We start from the raw sequence: 21,052 nt of genomic DNA on the forward strand, positions 1-21,052 counted from the left end.
TAGATTTTTGCGGCTAACCGCAAAGTTAATTGATGTCACCCACAAGAGTGACCTCAATTAACCTCCCGATTATCCGCAGACAGCAATTTTCTCACCATTGACTATAATGGAGGACCGCTCCGTCTGATTGACAGGCCAGGAGCGCTCAGCCAATCAGGAGAGTGCTATGACGTAACGCTCCCTGATTTGCTGCCAGGTCCTCTAGTGACAGGAGTCACAGTGGGGTCCCGGCATTCAGGGAAAGGGGATCCATGTGTAAACATGGATCCCCTTTAGTGCATTGGACCAGGTTTCTCGCTTTTTTATTTTTTTGGTGCAGTGTGCCTCAGTGCTCTCTACCTGGTGCAATGTGTCTCAGTGCTTTCTACCTGGTGCAATGTGTCTCAGTGCTCTCTACCTGGTGCAGTGTGTCTCAGTGCTCTCTACCTGGTGCAGTGTGTCTCAGTGCTCTCTACCTGGTGCAATGTGTCTCAGTGCTCTCTACCTGGTGCAGTGTGTCTCAGTGCTCTCTACCTGGTGCAGTGTGTCTCAGTGCTCTCTACCTGGTGCAATGTGCCTCAGTGCTCTCTCCCTGGTGCAATGTGCCTCAGTGCTCTCTCCCTGGTGCAATGTGTCTCAGTGCTCTCTCCCTGGTGCAATGTGTCTCAGTGCTCTCTCCCTGGTGCAATGTGTCTCAGTGCTTTCTCCCTGGTGCAGTGTGTCTCAGTGCTCTCTACCTGGTGCAGTGTGTCTTAGTGCTCCCTACCTGGTGCAATGTGTCTTAGTGCTCTCTACCTGGTGCAATGTGTCTCTGTGCTCTCTACCTGGTGCATTGTGTCTCTGTGCTCTCTACCTGGTGCAATGTGCCTCAGTGCTCTCTACCTGGTGCAGTGTGTCTCAGTGCTCTCTACCTGGTGCAGTGTGTCTCAGTGCTCTCTACCTGGTGCAATGTGCCTCAGTGCTCTCTACCTGGTGCAATGTGCCTCAGTGCTCTCTCCCTGGTGCAATGTGTCTCAGTGCTTTCTCCCTGGTGCAATGTGTCTCAGTGCTCTCTACCTGGTGCAGTGTGTCTCAGTGCTCTCTACCTGGTGCAGTGTGTCTCAGTGCTCTCTACCTGGTGCAATGTGTCTTAGTGCTCTCTACCTGGTGCAATGTGTCTCTGTGCTCTCTACCTGGTGCAATGTGTCGCAGTACTCTCTACCTGGTGCAATGTACCTCAGTGCTCTCTACATGGTGCAGTGTGCCTCAGTGCTCTCTACATGGTGCAGTGTGCCTCGGTGCTCTCTACATGGTGCAGTGTGCCTTAGTGCTCTCTACATGGTGCTGTGTGCCTCAGTGCTCTCTACCTGGTGTAATGTGCCTCAGTGCTCTCTACCTGGTGCAGTGTGTCTCAGTGCTCTCTACCTGGCGCAATGTGTATAACATGCTCTATCTGGCGCAATATGTATAATGTGCTCTACTTGTCGCAGTGTGTATAGGAGGTTCTACCTGGTGCATTGTGTATTAGGTGCACTACTGTGTGGTGTAATGTGAATTGCCACTGTTATGTGGCCACGCCCCTTCCACATGAAACAACGCCCCTACATTTTTGACGCGCGCCTTCGGCGCGCACTGTCCATACTTTGTCCTGTGGGAATGGGAGCACCAAGCATTATAGTATGTACTGTACGGAATTTTGCCCTTCTAACTTAAAAAAGTGCCCTTCCGAATGAAAAATGTGCCCTCCCTGTGATCAGCACCCTGCCCTAAAAATCCTAGAGTGAACACTAACATGATCTGCCTTTTGTTGGTGTAACTCCGCCTACATTATATTTTGAAGCAGTAATCCCGCCTACTGTTGTATTGGTCCCGCCTACAGTTGATTTGATGCCGCCCACAAGGCCACTTCTAGAATTTTTTCCAGGGCCACTTTTATCTCCCAATCCGTCCCTGATGGTAAGAGTGTGGTAAGTGTGGCAGATGGGTATCTGGTAAGCATGTGGTAAGGGTGTGTTGAATGTGGGAGATGGGTGTGATAAATGTGGGAGGTGGGTATATGGTAAGGGTGTGGTGAATGTGGGAGATGGGTATGTGGTTAGGGTGTGGTAAGTGTGGGAGATGGGTATATGGTAAGGGTGTGGTAAGTGTGGGAGATGGGTGTGTGGTGATTGTATAGTAAGTATGGGAGATGGGTATGTGGTAAGTATGGCAGATGGGTATGTGATAAGGGTGTGGTCAGTGTGGATGATGGGTATGTGGTAAGGGTGTGGTAAGTGTGGGATATGGATATTTGGTAAGGGTGTGGTAAGTGTGGGAGATGGGTATATGGTAAGGGTGTGGTGAATGTGAGAGATGGGTATTTGGTAAGGGTGTGGTAAGTGTGGGAGATTGATATGTGGTAAGGGTGTGGTAAATTTGGGATATGGGTATTTGGTAAGGGTGTGGTAAGTGTGGCATATTGATATGTGGTAAGGGTGTGGTGAATGTGAGAGATTGGTATTTGGTAAGGGTGTGGTAAGTGTGGGATATGGCTATTTGGTAAGGGTGTGGTAAGTGTGGGAGATGGGTATATGGTATGGGTGTGGTCAGTATGGCAGATGGGTATTTGGTAAGGGTGTGGTAAGTATGGCAGATGGGTATTTGGTAAGGGTGTGGTAAGTATGGCAGATGGGTATTTGGTAAGGGTGTGGTACGTGTGGCAGATTGGTATGTGGTAAGGGTGTGGTAAATGTGGGAGATGGGTATTTGGTAAGGGTGTGGTAAGTGTGGGATATAGGTATGTGGTAAGTGTGGCAGATAAGTATGTGGTAAGAGTATGGTAATCCACCAACAATTTACTGCAACGCATGCGGATATCTGAACTGTATCACCATCTGTATTGGACACCAGCAAACATGTCACCATATCACTTTCCCTTACTCAGAACAACCTGCGGCTGCGGCCAAACCAGAGAGTTACACATCAATCAAATCACAGTTCCTGAATTGTTTCCAGGAACCACATGGGACCCTCGAAAATGTGTCAAAGAATTCCCTAGTGATTCCCATGGAGATATGACTTTCACAGGAACCAACAGGACATGGGCAAAGGTGAGGTCAGGGTTCTGAGTGACTATCTGGGCTCTGTGTGGTGTCTGAGACATTTAGAGCAGTCTATGATCACAGTGCCAGTAATGGGGCATCACCCCTATGATTGAGGCTCATGTTATAGACTATTCCTATCTGTTTTACTACAGTGTATAAGTAACTCTCTGTACTGTGTTCCTCTACAGTATGTGCGAGCATCAAGCGACACTGCACCCAGCGTATTGTATGACCTCATGACACAACAATGGGGTCTCAGTGCACCCAGTCTCCTAATATCAGTGACTGGCGGAGCTAAAAACTTCAACATCAGCCCAATGCTGAAAACCCAGTTCAGCCGGGGCCTTGTGAGCGCAGCAGAGAGCACAGGTAAGGAGGCTCCATGTATCTCTAAGCCCCCTATGCTTTTCCCTGACAGCCCTGTCCTCCTATTCTGACCATTTCTCTCCCACGTACTTTCCATAAAGCTCTGGACAGGGTAAGGTCCTTTATTTCCAGAGCATGGAAACTCCCTGAGAAGACAAGGAATGGATTGCTGAGGCTGATCAGACCTGCAGTATAACAGGAGCTACTCACCTGCTGGTCACCATCCGTGGTCTATGAAACCCTCACACAATGATGACTGATAATTGTAGAGGAAGTTCTGAGCTGCAGGAGCTGATCCACCTCTTGTATCCTCAGTTACTACACATATAGGGACACTCTCAGTCCTTGGTAAAGCTTGGCATCTGTTCATGGATTATAATGAGGACTATTGGGCTGTAACCCAGTTTATATATAGCTGCCGGGGCCCAAAGCTGTACTGTAATAATATTCTTAGAGGAATAATGTTCCCGTAACAGTTGGAACCTTCTGAGAGACCATTGGCCATCTGTAGCAATGACTCTGAGACTGGCACCTTGGTTACTAGTACTGTTATATGGAGGATTTAGAAGACTATACGTTAGCATTACTGCCTTACAGCACGGAGGTCAGGAGTCCAGTTACTGGTCACGGCTCATCATGTATGTTCTTCCCATGTTTGTGAGAGTTTCCTGCAGGTGCTCTGGTTTTATTGGGCCAGGGACTGATATGAATGTCATTTATTCTCTGTACAGTGCTGCGTGTATTGGTGGCACTATAGACATAAATAACAATTGTCCGTGAGGGTACAGTCAGTGCTGATGAAGAGACATCACATACTAGTACATTCAGAGATCCCATCACTGGAGCACTTCCCAGGTGCAAGATAACCTTCCATCTTCCGATACTGACACACAAGCATGTTTCTCCATACAGGGGCCTGGATCATTACTGGAGGTACGCATGCTGGGGTCATGAAACATGTGGGAGAGGCTGTGAGGGATTTCAGTGGAGGCCAACAAGAGATTGTCCTGATCGGCATCGCCACCTGGGGCATCGTCCATAACAGGAAATATCTGCTCAGCGAAGCGGTAATATCCCAGAATCCTTTGCAGCACTGTACATCTCTGTCTTTCTCTATCCCAAAGTTCTCTGCCAGCACTGTCACCCAAATAGTTTCTCATTTGTATGTCTTCATTTTATTTATATGCCATCCATGAGGCATTCACTTATATATCAATGCCCATAACCCAATTTGTAGTAAGTAAACAGGGTTACACCATCCCAGTAAAATCTGCCACCACCAGCGAGCCAGTTAGTCTGTGCACTCTCTACACTGGCAGTTGGCACTAGCTGCCAATCACACACATGACAGACAGCTCCATGGGGAAGTGTCCCCACCAGTTGTCACGACAGGCCAGTCGATTTCCCGGTTACCTCAATCTAAAAATTGACACTAGTGACTTACGGTTACCTCAGCACTTGTTGTTAATAAATACCCTGTTACTGCCACCAGCATCATTATATATCAATATATGGACACCAGATTCACCAAGAGACGTGGAGAATATGCTAGAATTAATTATCTTTTAATTTGAACAAAATCATCCAAGATATGGTTATAAAAATAAAAAATATGGACAGACATAAAGTACATAAATCTCAGACAAAATAATAGGAGATAGTCTTCTGAATTATTAACACTTACACATGAATTTAGGATCCTGATGTGGGGGATTGTACAGTTGAGCTTATCGATTCTGAACCCCATGAGAATGAACGCTGACCTTGAGGGAGAAGAGTCTATAAACTTTCACAACTGTCCTCCTCCCTCTTACCTTTGTGGGTTTTAACCAGCTCAATGCTGAACACTGGACATGTCAGGGATCATGGGCTTTCTCCACATAACTGTTTTGCAATTAATTGGGAAGGGGGAGCTAGCTCAGATGGGACACAGACATCGCACTTTACTTTATTATCACTGACAAAATGTTATGGATGAGTAAATGGAACTCAGGGGAGTATGCGACAACTGGGAAGTTCCAGTACTCACAGGTAAAGCTGCAGCTAGAATTGATGTCTGCAGCAACTCGTGCTCTACCCCTGACTCCGTTACCCCTCTTAGTGGTCGGATGGTGCCTGCAGTGCTAGTGTTCTTCTGCCCACGGCAGCCATGTTTGAATGGGCGAATTAGGTCCGCCCAAATTCCGATGCCCCTCTGTCTTATTAAGTGACAAGGCACCACCCGAGACTGCAAGTGAGTAAGGGGGAACCTAACTAACCCTGCAACACCAATGCACGAGTGATGATAACAACAATGGTCTTAAATGTTAGAAGCAAATAAACAATGAGAGCAACAATGCTCAGGGATGTTAAAGATATAAATATAAACAAAGAACTGTTAGCGTGGATACACCACAAAAACCTGAACACTGGCTGGCAAGATCTGGTCAAGAATCGATCAGTCAAAGTCTCCAGGTCACAGAACAACACAGGCAGAATCTCCAATGAGCTGACAGGTTCACACAGAAGTAAGAACTATCACCAGCGTCTTTGGAGTGACCAGGAAGAGAATATAAATGGTGCTGCACCAATCACAGAAGAAACTCTTTAATTGCAAATATTGTGCAGCTTTCCTGCTGCACGTTCTTGTACACAGCTTTGTACTTAGTTACCCAGCAATGGGGTATGCCGTCTGCCTCCAGCGTCCCCGTTGCTAAGGATTTAGTGGCTCACAGTGCCCGGTGTCTGCATGTTGCTATGCACCAGGCGGGGACCATGAGACTTTGTGCCCGGCATCTGCCTGTTGCTAGACGCTGGGCATGGACCAGAAAACCTTGCGCCCGGCGTCCGCCTGTTGCTAGGTGTCAGGCGGGGGTCAGTTGGAGGTGCGGCGTCCCGGCTCCACGGCAATGGCGGGGACACATGCCTCCTGGCACTAACACCCAAGTGACCAGGTTGTTTGAAGATGAGGACTGAACAATGCAGTCTTGCACCCACCAAACATTTATGAGTGGTACAAGATAAGATGTCTCTGTCTGTTCCCTGATAATAAATTTCTCCTTCTCCCATTTTATTGCTGACATCTGGATAAGAGACCCTTTATCTAATTTCCTGGCTTCAAGAGCCATCAATTCTTCTCCCAGGTTTGTGCATACATACATATATAGGACACATGCTATTTATCCATCTAGGTGAAATAAAAGAATTTCTTTACATATTCTGATACAAGATAAAATTCTGATATTGCTGCCTGCGTGTAAATGTCACATCTCCGTCACACCAGGTAATATCAATTTTCAGAGAGAAAGCTTAAAATGGGAAGCCATTCCTCTGCCATTCATATTTTTTTCCCAACCTGAGGAGGTGCCCAAAAGTGACACTAACAAGGAACATTCCCACTAGCCTTTATTTATATGTCACCACAAGGGATCCGCAGCACCTAACAAAGTACTGTACATATACAAATGAATAAAACAAGAAAAACAGTGACTAAGAGTACAAGACAACATAGGACAGGTACATAGTTTATAAACATTGTTTAATCAATGGATGTGACACTGAAATGAGCATCAAGGCGGCCAAAACTGAGGGTGTAGGTGTAAGGAGTATGGTGTAGGAAAGAGGTGGCCAACCAGTCAGAGGCAAAGAGCCAGAAAAGATCTGTAGTCAAGTGAAAGAGCCATTACCATGTGCGTGTCTAAGGTGTGCCAGCAAAAATGGGGGCATGGCCTGGTGTCACAAAGCCACACACCATTTTTGTGCGCACACCTTTTGGTATGACGTTTGTAGGAGTATGACCTTGTGTCACAACCACATTTTTAGTCACGTTTTAAAGTGCCATATAGTGACACATACATATAATGCCCCAGTACAGTGACACATACATATAATGCCCCAGTACAGTGACACATACATATAATGCCCCAGTACAGTGACACATACATATAATGCCCCAGTACAGTGCCACATACATATAATGCCCCAGTACAGTGCCACATACATATAATGCTCCAGTACAGTGCCACATACATATAATGCCCCAGTACAGTGACACATACATATAATGCCCCAGTACAGTGACACATACATATAATGCCCCAGTACAGTGACACATACATATAATGCCCCAGTACAGTGACACATACATATAATGCTCCAGTACAGTGCCACATACATATAAAGCCCCAGTACAGTGACACATACATATAATGCTCCAGTACAGTGCCACATACATATAATGCCCCAGTACAGTGCCACATACATATAATGCCCCAGTACAGTGCCACATACATATAATGCTCCAGTACAGTGACACATACATATAATGCTCCAGTACAGTGCCACATACATATAATGCCCCAGTACAGTGCCACATACATATAATGCCCCAGTACAGTGCCACATACATATAATGCCCCAGTACAGTGCCACATACATATAATGCCCGCAATAATGATCACCACCGCTGTTGCTGGGCTGGCCTAGTCTGCTGCTGTGAGCTGGTCTGTGTGACTGCTGCAGGCTAGTCTGGGCGACTACAGCTGCCGCCTGCCTCTGAGCCTGAGGGGATGAGAGTGTATATCTCACCTGCCCCTCAGCAAGTCGCTTGCACATATTAATTATTGCGCCGGCCCATCAACAAATCAAAGCTCGCAGTCTGGAAGCCAATCAGGGGTCGCTGCTGCCGGTCCATGAGCTCTAATTGCTTCATGGGCTAGCACCCTTAGAAATGCTGCTGATACAATTGGGAGCAGTGTGCCAGGTGCGGGAGGCGGGAGCAGGGAGCTGAGCCGCATGCAGAGGGAGAAAGAGCCACATGCAGCTCGAGAGCCACAGCCTGGCCACCGCTGGTGTAGGAGATAGCCTAATTAAGAGAAGCAATGCAAATGGTAGAAGAGGGCCATGCTCCTGAGAGCTTAAATTCTAAAGGGGAGGGGCAGACAGACAGGGGTGACACAGATGGGGTTGCAGCGAACTTAGAACAGAGGGTTAGGATGAGAGATGGCTGGGTATGATAAAGAAATGGGTCCTGAGAGCCCCTTTGAAGTTTTTCAGAGAGGTGTAAAGTTTGATGAGGAGCAGTAGAGAATTCTAAAGATAGGGAGCAGCACATACAACACCTTAGAGACATGAATAAGAGGATGAAATCAGTTGAGAGGAGAGGCGGCTTGCATTTGAGGAGTGAAGATGATGGGCAGAAATGTAAGGGTGGATAAGGTCAGAGATATAAATGGGAATCGGTGAGGGCTTTTTTGTGAGTGTGAGAAGCTTGAAATTAATTCCGAAGGGGAAGGGGATCCTGTGTAGGGCTTGTAAAAGTGGGTAGGTTGAAGTAGTACACTTGGAGAGGAAGATGAGCAGAGCAGCAGCATTGAGGATAGATTTAAGTGTATAGAGGCATCTGTCAGGTAGACCAGATACTGTAGGAGGAGACTACAGTAATCCAATCTGGAGATGACCAGTTAGTGTATAAGGGTCTTAGTAGTATCCATGGTGAGAAAGGGTCTGATCATGGAAATATTTTTGAGATTGAAACAGCAGAACTGTGAGACTTACCGAATGTGTGCAAGAAAAGTACAAATTTGGCGCTTCAAAGCGGAGAGCTGCAAAAACCTCTACGCCCACCTGCATGGCAAAACAATAGTTCTAGAAAAAATGAAAAGGTGTGGTTTTCACGCAATCTCCTGTTGTGGTATGATGTAGTCACAATTTTATATTCATGCTTCCCCCATATTGTGGTGGGATAAGTTGTTAGAATTCAAATTTGCAGTATACAATTCCGATACAGAGAGCCCAAAATACGTAATTCCATTGGTCTCTCAAATCTGTTTGAGTAGTCGGTTCTCCGCTTCTCTCATCACTTTTGGTTCAGAAAATGATCATTCTTCATCTCCAGTATATGTAAAGAAAAGAAAGGAGGAACCAGAATAGTGTAACTCAATTTTACTGTGAGGACTAGGGTAATAAAACATATGGCTGACAGCGTACCTCAAATTAAGGTGTATAATGCACACCAAGTCTCGTTTAGTTCAATTTCTATGGTGTCTCCCTGGAAAAAAGAATCTACCGTCAGATTCTAAAGGCAGGGTCGCTATCCAGACAGATGCTGCTCACCGACGCGTTTCGGCTCACCATAGCCTTTATCAAGGCCGTATTTTGGGATTTTTGTATTGGAATTGTATACTGCAAATTTGCATTCTAATAACTTATCCCACCACAATATGGGGGAAGCATGAATATAAAATTGTGACGAAATCATACCACAACAGAGATTGCGCGAAAACCACACCTTTTTATTTTTACTGAATGTGTTGGTTAGAGGAGAGGGAGGAGTCAAGGATAGCTCCAATGCAGCACACTTGGTGGCTAGAGGAGTGCCATAAATCGATAATTAAATTGTGGGAATTGAGGCTATGGGTGGGAAGATGATCAGCTCAATTTTAGACATGTTAAGTTTAAGAAAGCGCTGGGACTTCCAAGAAAAGATAGCAGAGACAGTTGGATACACGAGTGAGTAGAGAAGGGGAGAGGTCAGGGGAGGAAAGGTAGATTTGAGTATCATTAGCATAGAGATGATATTGTAAGTCAAAAAAGCTAATGGGTTCACCTAAAGAGGATGTATAGAGAGAGAAAAGGAGAGGACCCAGAACAGAACCTTGGGGGACACCTACAGTTAGTGGATGTGGGGGGGGGGGGGGGAGGTGGAGCCATGAAAGGAGACAGAAGTAAGGGTCAGAGAGGTAGGAGGACAGCCAGGAGAGGACAGTATCACGTAGACCAAAGGAATGAAGGATTTACAGAAGAAGAGGGTGGTCCACAGTGTCAAAAGCAGCAGAGAGGTCAAGGAGAATAAGCAAAGAGTAGTGGCCCTTGGATTTAGCAGAAACGAGTTCATTGCAGACTTTTGTGAGGGCAGTTTCAGTGGAGTGGCGAGGATGGAATCCAGACTGGAATGGGTCAAGCAGTGAGTGTGAGGAAAGAAAGGCAGTCAGGCGGGTATAGACAATACGCTCAAGTAGCTTGGAGGCAAAAGGGAGGAGAGAGATGGGTCGATAGTTGGAGTGAGTGTTTGGATCAAGGGTAGTTTTTTTTAAGAATAGGGGAGATGAGTGCATGCTTGAAGGCAGAGGGGACAGTGACTGATGAGAGGGAGAAATTGAGGAGGTGGGCAAGATGGGTGCAGGCAGAAAGACAGAGGTAGCAGAGAAGGCAGGAGGAGATAAGGTCAAGAGGGGAGGTGGAGGGGGGTGAGGAATGGATGAGGGCCATGACTCTTCCTCACCAGATACATAGGAGATAGATGTCAGAGTTGGTAAGAGGGAAGGGGAGGGGTGGAAAGGGAAGGGAGGTGACTGGTTGCTGATTTTTTGGTGGGATGTGATGTCTTGACATATGCAGTCAATTTTGGATGTGAAGTAAGTGGCAAAGTAAAGAGCAGAGAGTGAGGAGGGGAGATGAGGTTTGGGTGGGCAGAGAAGGGAGATGAGAGTGGCAAATAGGCACCGGGGGTTGGAAGACTGGGAGGATATGAGGTTCTTGAAGTATGTCTGATTATGTTTCAGGACATCCTCAGGTAGTGACAGTGCAGTGTGGGTATACATGTATGTTTATTCTACTCCTTATGTGTCATCACTGCAGGGTGGAGCTCCGGCACTGTACCCAATGGATGAAGGATCTCAGGGAGCTTTGTGCTGTCTGGATAATAACCATACACACTTTATTCTTGTGGACGATGGGACACACGGACGATATGGGTTGGAAATTCCACTGAGAACTCAGCTGGAGAAATTCATCTCTCAGCAAACAATGCAGAAAGGAGGTGAGAAGGGAAATATCATATAATATACTGTATTATCATACAAAGCCCATGTACATGTAGGCTCTACATTGGGAGATTAAGAAGAGATCTCCTTGGAGTTTTATGGTTTTTATGGTCACCTTAGGATATTTACTATATATGTTGTGCCTGCTCTTCCCTGGGATTATAGTTGTTGTTATTATTATTATTATTATTAATAGCCACACCTTACAATGATTAGAACACAATTACAGTGATAAAACTAACAACAATGAAGGACATGGGGAGTAGAGGGTCAGTTAGAGAGACTCACTGTGGAATGTTGGGGGGAGTAGGGAGCAGACAGTAATAAATGGACCTAGTATATACCCATTAAGTGGGCAGACAGACAGGACCAAAACCACTTGTGGGAACTAATGTGTACAAGTGACAAGGTTAGTGCGAGGAAGAAGGAACAAGGGAAGTGGGTTCTTGCTGTGAGAGCTTACAGTCTATGCGCCTGATTCTGAATTTGATTCTGCGGCAAAGTTGAACACAATGCAGCATTTTTGTTCTACATATGTGTCTATGGGGCATATTCATCATGAAAAATTGTGCAATGAGAATTTTTAGTTTTCAATTCTCATTGCATTTTCTGACAGTTTTTTCATGATTATGCCAGGATAAGAAAATGATCACTTCTGAAAAACTGTCCTTTTTGAGAAGACAGTTTTTCGGAAAGGGATAACTTTCCAATCTGCAGCCGTGGCCACCCCACTTCCCCGCCGGGACATCATTTAATGTGTTCATCTGCAGAGTCCCACACACCCACTACCGGGGCGACAATGCCGGTCTCTGGCTACAGAGAAATGTAGAAATTGTGTCATGTTAAGTATGATGAATATGCCCCTAACTCACACTGTGCATAAATCCAGATTCTGTACACTGCAGTTGTGTGATTGAGGCTCATGGGAGACCTGGTCCCTGCATTTTGCTATAGAGATAGTAGATGACCTTCTGTGAAGTGTACATAGCATGACCTATACTTCATTGGATCTATGAGGGAGTGGTCATGAGGCAGCTATAAACAAACATCTTGATGGTCTTGGAGGTAAAGACAAAGAGAGATGGGGTGGCAACTAGAAAATGAGTCAAAAGAGGTATTTGTGATGATGGGACTGATGATAGCAGGCTTGAGAGAAAAAGTGATGGTAGATGAGATGGACAGATTGAAGAGGAGAAGAGGGTTGGAGCAGAGGAGAGGAGGGTGGGAGCAGAAGAGAGGAGGGTGGGAGCAGAGGAGAGGAGGGTGGGAGCAGAGGAGAGGAGGGTGGGAGCAGAAGAGAAGAGGATGGGAGCAGAGGAGAAGAGGGTGGGAGCAGAGGAGAGGAGGGTGGGAGCAGAGGAGAGGAGGGTGGGAGCAGAGGAGAAGAGGATGGGAGCAGAGGAGAAGAGGGTGGGAGCAGAGGAGAGGAGGGTGGGAGCAGAGGAGAGGAGGGTGGGAGCAGAGGAGAAGAGGATGGGAGCAGAAGAGAAGAGGGTGGGAGTAGAAGAAAAGAGGGTGGGAGCAGAAAAGAAAAGGGTGGGAGTAGAGGAGAAGAGGGTGGTAGCAGAGGAGAAGAGGGTGGGAGAAGAGGGTGGGAGCAGCGGAGAAGAAGGTGGGAGCAGCGGAGAAGAGGGTGGGAGCAACGGAGAAGAGGGTGGGAGCAGAAGAGAGGAGGGTGGGAGCAGAGGAGAAGAGGGTGGGAGTAGAGGAGAAGAGGGTGGGAGCAGAAGAGAAAAGGGTGGGAGTAAAGGAGAAGAGGGTGGGAGCAGAAGAGAAAAGGGTGGGAGAAGAGGGTGGGAGTAGAGGAGAAGAGGGTGGGAGCAGCGGAGAAGAGGGTGGGAGCAGCGGAGAAGAGGGTGGGAGTAGAGGAGAAGAGGGTGGGAGTAGAGGAGAAGAGGGTGGGAGCAGCAGAGAAGAGGGTGGGAGCAGAAGAGAGGAGGGTGGGAGTAGAGGAGAAGAGGGTGGGAGCAGAAGAGAGGAGGGTGGGAGCAGAAGAGAGGAGGGTGGGAGCAGAGGAGAAGAGGGTGGGAGCAGAGGAGAAGAGGGTGGGAGCAGAGGAGAAGAGGGTGGGAGTAGAGGAGAAGAGGGTGGGAGCAGAAGAGAAGAGGGTGGGAGCAGAAGAGAAAAGGGTGGGAGTAAAGGAGAAGAGGGTGGGAGCAGAAGAGAAAAGGGTGGGAGAAGAGGGTGGGAGTAGAGGAGAAGAGGGTGGGAGCAGCGGAGAAGAGGGTGGGAGTAGAAGAGAAGAGGGTGGGAGTAGAGGAGAAGAGGGTGGGAGCAGCGGAGAAGAGGGTGGAAGTAGAAGAGAAGAGGGTGGGAGTAGAAGAGAAGAGGGTGGGAGCAGCGGAGAAGAGGGTGGGAGCAGCGGAGAAGAGGGTGGGAGTAGAAGAGAAGAGGGTGGGAGTAGAAGAGAAGAGGGTGGGAGTAGAGGAGAAGAGGGTGGGAGTAGAAGAAAAGAGGGTGGGAGCAGAAGAGAAGAGGGTGGGAGTAGAAGAAAAGAGGGTGGGAGCAGAAAAGAAAAGGGTGGGAGAAGAGGGTGGCAGTAGAGGAGAAGAGGGTGGGAGCAGAAGAGAAAAGGGTGGGAGAAGAGGGTGGGAGTAGAGGAGAAGAGGGTGGGAGTAGAGGAGAAGAGGGTGGGAGTAGAGGAGAAGAGGGTGGAAGCAGCGGAGAAGAGGGTGGGAGTAGAAGAGAAGAGGGTGGAAGCAGCGGAGAAGAGGGTGGGAGTAGAAGAGAAGAGGGTGGGAGTAGAGGAGAAGAGGGTGGGAGCAGAAGAGAAGAGGGTGGGAGTAGAGGAGAAGAGGGTGGGAGCAGAAGAGAAGAGGGTGGGAGCAGAGGGAGTAGAAGAGAAGAGGGTGGGAGTAGAGGAGAAGAGGGTGGGAGCAGAAGAGAAGAGGGTGGGAGCAGTGGGAGCAGAAGAGAAGAGGGTGGGAGTAGAGGAGAAGAGAGTGGGAGTAGAGGAGAAGAGTGTGGGAGCAGAAGAGAAAAGGGTGGGAGAAAAGGGTGGGAGTAGAGGAGAAGAGGGTGGGAGCAGAAGAGAAAAGGGTGGGAGAAGAGGGTGGGAGTAGAGGAGAAGAGGGTGGGAGCAGAAGAGAAGAGGGTGGGAGTAGAAGAGAAGAGGGTGGGAGTAGAGGAGAAGAGGGTGGGAGTAGAAGAAAAGAGGGTGGGAGCAGAAAAGAAAAGGGTGGGAGCAGAAGAGAAAAGGGTGGGAGAAGAGGGTGGGAGTAGAGGAGAAGAGGGTGGGAGTAGAAGAGAAGAGGGTGGGAGTAGAAGAGAAGAGGGTGGGAGTAGAGGAAAAGAGGGTGGGAGTAGAAGAAAAGAGGGTGGAAGCAGAAGAGAGGAGGGTGGGAATAGAGGAGAAGAGGGTGGGAGCAGAAGAGAAAAGGGTGGGAGAAGAGGGTGGTAGTAGAGGAGAAGAGGGTGGGAGCAGAAGAGAAGAGGGTGGGAGTAGAAGAGAAGAGGGTGGGAGTAGAGGAAAAGAGGGTGGGAGTAGAATAAAAGAGGGTGGGAGCAGAAGAGAGGAGGGTGGGAGTAGAGGAGAAGAGGGTGGGAGCAGAAAAGAAAAGGGTGGGAGTAGAGGAGAAGAAGTGGGAGCAGAAGAGAAAAGGGTGAGAGAAGAGGGTGGGAGTAGAGGAGAAGAGGGTGGGAGTAGAAGAGAAGAGGGTGAAAGTAGAATAAAAGAGGGTGGGAGCAGAAGAGAGGAGGGTGGGAGTAGAGGAGAAGAGGGTGGGAGCAAAAAAGAAAAGGGTGGGAGTAGAGGAGAAGAGGGTGGGAGCAGAAGAGAAAAGGGTGGGAGAAGAGGGTGGGAGTAGAAGAGAAGAGGGTGGGAGTAGAAGAGAAGAGGGTGGAAGTAGAGGAAAAGAGGGTGGGAGTAGAAGAAAAGAGGGTGGGAGTAGAAGAAAAGACGGTGGGAGCAGAAGAGAAGAGGGTGGGAGCAGAAGAGAAGAGGGTGGGAGCAGTGGGAGCAGAAGAAAAGAGGGTGGGAGTAGAGGAGAGGAGGGTGGGAGTAGAGGAGAAGAGGGTGGGAGTAGAAGAAAAGAGGGTGGGAGCAGAAAAGAAAAGTGTGGGAGTAGAGGAGAAGAGGGTGGGAGCAGAAGAGTAAAGGGTGGGAGAAAAGGGTGGGAGTAGAGGAGAAGAGGGTGGGAGCAGAAGAGAAAAGGGTGGGAGAAGAGGGTGGGAGTAGAGGAGAAGAGGGTGGGAGTAGAAGAGAAGAGGGAGGGAGTAGAAGAGAAGAGGGTGGAAGTGGAAGAAAAGAGGGTGGGAGCAGAAAAGAAAAGGGTGGGAGTAGAGGAGAAGAGGGTGGGAGCAGAAGAGAAAAGGGTGGGAGAAGAGGGTGGGAGTAGAGGAGAAGAGGGTGGTAGTAGAAGAGAAGAGGGTGGGAGTAGAAGAGAAGAGGGTGGGAGTAGAGGGTGGGAGTAGAGGAGAAGAGGGTGGGAGAAGAAGAGAAGAGGGTGGAAGTAGAAGAGAAGAGGGTGGGAGTAGAGGAGAAGAGGGTGGGAGTAGAATAAAAGATGGTGGGAGCAGAAGAGAGGAGGGTGGGAGTAGAGGAGAAGAGGGTGGGAGCAGAAAAGAAAAGGGTGGGAGTAGAGGCGAAGAGGGTGGGAGCAGAAGAGAAAAGGGTGGGAGAAGAGGGTGGGAGTAGAGGAGAAGAGGGTGGGAGTAGAATAAAAGAGGGTGGGAGCAGAAGAGAGGAGGGTGGGAGTAGAGGAGAAGAGGGTGGGAGCAGAAAAGAAAAGGGTGGGAGTAGAGGAGAAGAGGGTGGGAGCAGAAGAGAAAAGGGTGGGAGAAGAGGGTGGGAGTAGAAGAGAAGAGGGTGGGAGTAGAAGAGAAGAGGGTGGGAGTAGAAGAGAAGAGGGTGGGAGTAGAGGAGAAGAGGGTGGGAGTAGAGGAGAAGAGGATGGGAGTAGAATAAAAGAGGGTGGGAGCAGAAGAGAGGAGGGTGGGAGTAGAGGAGAAGAGGGTGGGAGCAGAAAAGAAAAGGGTGGGAGTAGAGGAGAAGAGGGTGGGAGCAGAAGAGAAAAGGGTGGGAGAAGAGGGTGGGAGTAGAGGAGAAGATGGTGGGAGTAGAGGAGAAGAGGGTGGGAGTAGAGGAGAAGAGGGTGGGAGCAGAAGAGAGGAGGGTGGGAGTAGAGGAGAAGAGGGTGGGAGCAGAAAAGACAAGGGTGGGATTAGAGGAGAAGAGGGTGGGAGCAGAAGAGAAAAGGGTGGGAGAAGAGGGTGGGAGTAGAGGAGAAGAGGGTGGGAGTAGATGAGAATAGGGTGGGAGTAGAAGAGAAGAGGGTGGGAGTAGAAGAAAAGAGGGTGGGAGTAGAGAAGAAGAGGGTGGGAGCAGCGGAGAAGAGGTGGGAGTAGAAGAGAAGAGGGTGGGAGTAGAGGAGAAGAAAGTGGGAGCAACGAAGAAGAGGGTTGGAGCAGCGTAGAAGAGGGTGGGAGTTGAAGAGAAGAGGGTGGGAGTAGAGGAGAAGAGGGTGGGAGTAGAGGAGAAGAGGGTGGTAGTAGAGGAGAAGAGGGTTGTAGTAGAGGAGAAGAGGGTGGGAGGAGAAGAGAAGAGGGTGGGAGAAGAGGGTGGGAGTAGAGGAGAAGAGGGTGGGAGCAGAAGAGAAGAGGGTGGGAGTAGAAGAGAAAAGGGTGGGAGTAGAGGAGAAGAGGGTGGGAGTAGAAGAAAAGAGGGTGGGAGCAGAAAAGAAAAGGGTGGGAGTAGAGGAGAAGCGGGTGGGAGCAGAAGAGAAAAGGGTGGGAGAAGAGGGTGGGAGTAGAGGAGAAGAGGGTGGGAGCAGAAGAGAAGAGGGTGGGAGTAGAAGAGAAGAGGGTGGGAGTAGAGGAAAAGAGGGTGGGAGTAGAAGAAAAGAGGGTGGGAGCAGAAGAGAGGAGGGTGGGAGTAGAGGAGAAGAGGGTGGGAGCAGAAGAGAAAAGGGTGGGAGAAGAGGGTGGGAGTAGAGGAGAAGAGGGTGGGAGTAGAGGAGAAGAGGGTGGAAGCAGCGGAGAAGAGGGTGGGAGTAGAAGAGAAGAGGGTGGGAGTAGAGGAGAAGAGGGTGGGAGCAGAAGAGAAGAGGGTGGGAGTAGAGGAGAAGAGGGTGGGAGCAGAAGAGAAGAGGGTGGGAGCAGAGGGAGTAGAAGAGAAGAGGGTGGGAGTAGAGGAGAAGAGGGTGGGAGCAGAAGAGAAGAGGGTGGGAGCAGTGGGAGCAGAAGAGAAGAGGGTGGGAGTAGAGGAGAAGAGAGTGGGAGTAGAGGAGAAGAGTGTGGGAGCAGAAGAGAAAAGGGTGGGAGAAAAGGGTGGGAGTAGAGGAGAAGAGGGTGGGAGCAGAAGAGAAAAGGGTGGGAGAAGAGGGTGGGAGTAGAGGAGAAGAGGGTGGGAGCAGAAGAGAAGAGGGTGGGAGTAGAAGAGAAGAGGGTGGGAGTAGAGGAGAAGAGGGTGGGAGTAGAAGAAAAGAGGGTGGGAGCAGAAAAGAAAAGGGTGGGAGTAGAGGAGAAGAGGGTGGGAGCAGAAGAGAAAAGGGTGGGAGAAGAGGGTGGGAGTAGAGGAGAAGAGGGTGGGAGTAGAAGAGAAGAGGGTGGGAGTAGAAGAGAAGAGGGTGGGAGTAGAGGAAAAGAGGGTGGGAGTAGAAGAAAAGAGGGTGGAAGCAGAAGAGAGGAGGGTGGGAATAGAGGAGAAGAGGGTGGGAGCAGAAGAGAAAAGGGTGGGAGAAGAGGGTGGTAGTAGAGGAGAAGAGGGTGGGAGCAGAAGAGAAGAGGGTGGGAGTAGAAGAGAAGAGGGTGGGAGTAGAGGAAAAGAGGGTGGGAGTAGAATAAAAGAGGGTGGGAGCAGAAGAGAGGAGGGTGGGAGTAGAGGAGAAGAGGGTGGGAGCAGAAAAGAAAAGGGTGGGAGTAGAGGAGAAGAAGTGGGAGCAGAAGAGAAAAGGGTGAGAGAAGAGGGTGGGAGTAGAGGAGAAGAGGGTGGGAGTAGAAGAGAAGAGGGTGAAAGTAGAATAAAAGAGGGTGGGAGCAGAAGAGAGGAGGGTGGGAGTAGAGGAGAAGAGGGTGGGAGCAAAAAAGAAAAGGGTGGGAGTAGAGGAGAAGAGGGTGGGAGCAGAAGAGAAAAGGGTGGGAGAAGAGGGTGGGAGTAGAAGAGAAGAGGGTGGGAGTAGAAGAGAAGAGGGTGGAAGTAGAGGAGAAGAGGGTGGGAGTAGAAGAAAAGAGGGTGGGAGTAGAAGAAAAGACGGTGGGAGCAGAAGAGAAGAGGGTGGGAGCAGAAGAGAAGAGGGTGGGAGCAGTGGGAGCAGAAGAAAAGAGGGTGGGAGTAGAGGAGAGGAGGGTGGGAGTAGAGGAGAAGAGGGTGGGAGTAGAAGAAAAGAGGGTGGGAGCAGAAAAGAAAAGTGTGGGAGTAGAGGAGAAGAGGGTGGGAGCAGAAGAGTAAAGGGTGGGAGAAAAGGGTGGGAGTAGAGGAGAAGAGGGTGGGAGCAGAAGAGAAAAGGGTGGGAGAAGAGGGTGGGAGTAGAGGAGAAGAGGGTGGGAGTAGAAGAGAAGAGGGAGGGAGTAGAAGAGAAGAGGGTGGAAGTAGAAGAAAAGAGGGTGGGAGCAGAAAAGAAAAGGGTGGGAGTAGAGGAGAAGAGGGTGGGAGCAGAAGAGAAAAGGGTGGGAGAAGAGGGTGGGAGTAGAGGAGAAGAGGGTGGTAGTAGAAGAGAAGAGGGTGGGAGTAGAAGAGAAGAGGGTGGGAGTAGAGGAAAAGAGGGTGGGAGTAGAAGAAAAGAGGGTGGGAGCAGAAGAGAGGAGGGTGGGAGTATAGGAGAAGAGGGTGGGAGCAGAAGAAAAAAGGGTGGGAGTAGAGGGTGGGAGTAGAGGAGAAGAGGGTGGGAGCAGAAGAGAAGAGGGTGGAAGTAGAAGAGAAGAGGGTGGGAGTAGAGGAGAAGAGGGTGGGAGTAGAATAAAAGATGGTGGGAGCAGAAGAGAGGAGGGTGGGAGTAGAGGAGAAGAGGGTGGGAGCAGAAAAGAAAAGGGTGGGAGTAGAGGCGAAGAGGGTGGGAGCAGAAGAGAAAAGGGTGGGAGAAGAGGGTGGGAGTATAGGAGAAGAGGGTGGGAGTAGAATAAAAGAGGGTGGGAGCAGAAGAGAGGAGGGTGGGAGTAGAGGAGAAGAGGGTGGGAGCAGAAAAGAAAAGGGTGGGAGTAGAGGAGAAGAGGGTGGGAGCAGAAGAGAAAAGGGTGGGAGAAGAGGGTGGGAGTAGAGGAGAAGAGGGTGGTAGTAGAAGAGAAGAGGGTGGGAGTAGAAGAGAAGAGGGTGGGAGTAGAGGGTGGGAGTAGAGGAGAAGAGGGTGGGAGAAGAAGAGAAGAGGGTGGAAGTAGAAGAGAAGAGGGTGGGAGTAGAGGAGAAGAGGGTGGGAGTAGAATAAAAGATGGTGGGAGCAGAAGAGAGGAGGGTGGGAGTAGAGGAGAAGAGGGTGGGAGCAGAAAAGAAAAGGGTGGGAGTAGAGGCGAAGAGGGTGGGAGCAGAAGAGAAAAGGGTGGGAGAAGAGGGTGGGAGTAGAGGAGAAGAGGGTGGGAGTAGAATAAAAGAGGGTGGGAGCAGAAGAGAGGAGGGTGGGAGTAGAGGAGAAGAGGGTGGGAGCAGAAAAGAAAAGGGTGGGAGTAGAGGAGAAGAGGGTGGGAGCAGAAGAGAAAAGGGTGGGAGAAGAGGGTGGGAGTAGAAGAGAAGAGGGTGGGAGTAGAAGAGAAGAGGGTGGGAGTAGAAGAGAAGAGGGTGGGAGTAGAGGAGAAGAGGGTGGGAGTAGAGGAGAAGAGGATGGGAGTAGAATAAAAGAGGGTGGGAGCAGAAGAGAGGAGGGTGGGAGTAGAGGAGAAGAGGGTGGGAGCAGAAAAGAAAAGGGTGGGAGTAGAGGAGAAGAGGGTGGGAGCAGAAGAGAAAAGGGTGGGAGAAGAGGGTGGGAGTAGAGGAGAAGATGGTGGGAGTAGAGGAGAAGAGGGTGGGAGTAGAGGAGAAGAGGGTGGGAGCAGAAGAGAGGAGGGTGGGAGTAGAGGAGAAGAGGGTGGGAGCAGAAAAGACAAGGGTGGGATTAGAGGAGAAGAGGGTGGGAGCAGAAGAGAAAAGGGTGGGAGAAGAGGGTGGGAGTAGAGGAGAAGAGGGTGGGAGTAGATGAGAATAGGGTGGGAGTAGAAGAGAAGAGGGTGGGAGTAGAAGAAAAGAGGGTGGGAGTAGAGAAGAAGAGGGTGGGAGCAGCGGAGAAGAGGTGGGAGTAGAAGAGAAGAGGGTGGGAGTAGAGGAGAAGAAAGTGGGAGCAACGAAGAAGAGGGTTGGAGCAGCGTAGAAGAGGGTGGGAGTTGAAGAGAAGAGGGTGGGAGTAGAGGAGAAGAGGGTGGGAGTAGAGGAGAAGAGGGTGGTAGTAGAGGAGAAGAGGGTTGTAGTAGAGGAGAAGAGGGTGGGAGGAGAAGAGAAGAGGGTGGGAGAAGAGGGTGGGAGTAGAGGAGAAGAGGGTGGGAGCAGAAGAGAAGAGGGTGGGAGTAGAAGAGAAAAGGGTGGGAGTAGAGGAGAAGAGGGTGGGAGTAGAAGAAAAGAGGGTGGGAGCAGAAAAGAAAAGGGTGGGAGTAGAGGAGAAGCGGGTGGGAGCAGAAGAGAAAAGGGTGGGAGAAGAGGGTGGGAGTAGAGGAGAAGAGGGTGGGAGCAGAAGAGAAGAGGGTGGGAGTAGAAGAGAAGAGGGTGGGAGTAGAGGAAAAGAGGGTGGGAGTAGAAGAAAAGAGGGTGGGAGCAGAAGAGAGGAGGGTGGGAGTAGAGGAGAAGAGGGTGGGAGCAGAAGAGAAAAGGGTGGGAGAAGAGGGTGGGAGTAGAGGAGAAGAGGGTGGGAGTAGAGGAGAAGAGGGTGGAAGCAGCGGAGAAGAGGGTGG

General features: G+C 49.6%; 1 protein-coding gene across 1 annotated transcript in view; it reads left to right on the plus strand.

Annotated features, from left to right (window-relative positions):
- Positions 1-21,052, plus strand: part of LOC134988793 (transient receptor potential cation channel subfamily M member 2-like) — a 734,670-nt gene that overhangs the window by 117,367 nt on the left and 596,251 nt on the right. Inside the window, exons 4-7 of the mRNA XM_063950575.1 lie at positions 2,882-3,047; positions 3,230-3,410; positions 4,320-4,474; positions 11,025-11,205. Coding sequence (XP_063806645.1) covers positions 2,882-3,047; positions 3,230-3,410; positions 4,320-4,474; positions 11,025-11,205 — 683 coding nt within the window. The remainder of the gene's footprint in view (positions 1-2,881; positions 3,048-3,229; positions 3,411-4,319; positions 4,475-11,024; positions 11,206-21,052) is intronic.

Source organism: Pseudophryne corroboree, chromosome 2, assembly GCF_028390025.1.
Source record: "Pseudophryne corroboree isolate aPseCor3 chromosome 2, aPseCor3.hap2, whole genome shotgun sequence".
In the NCBI taxonomy this organism is placed as follows: Eukaryota; Metazoa; Chordata; class Amphibia; order Anura; family Myobatrachidae; genus Pseudophryne; species Pseudophryne corroboree.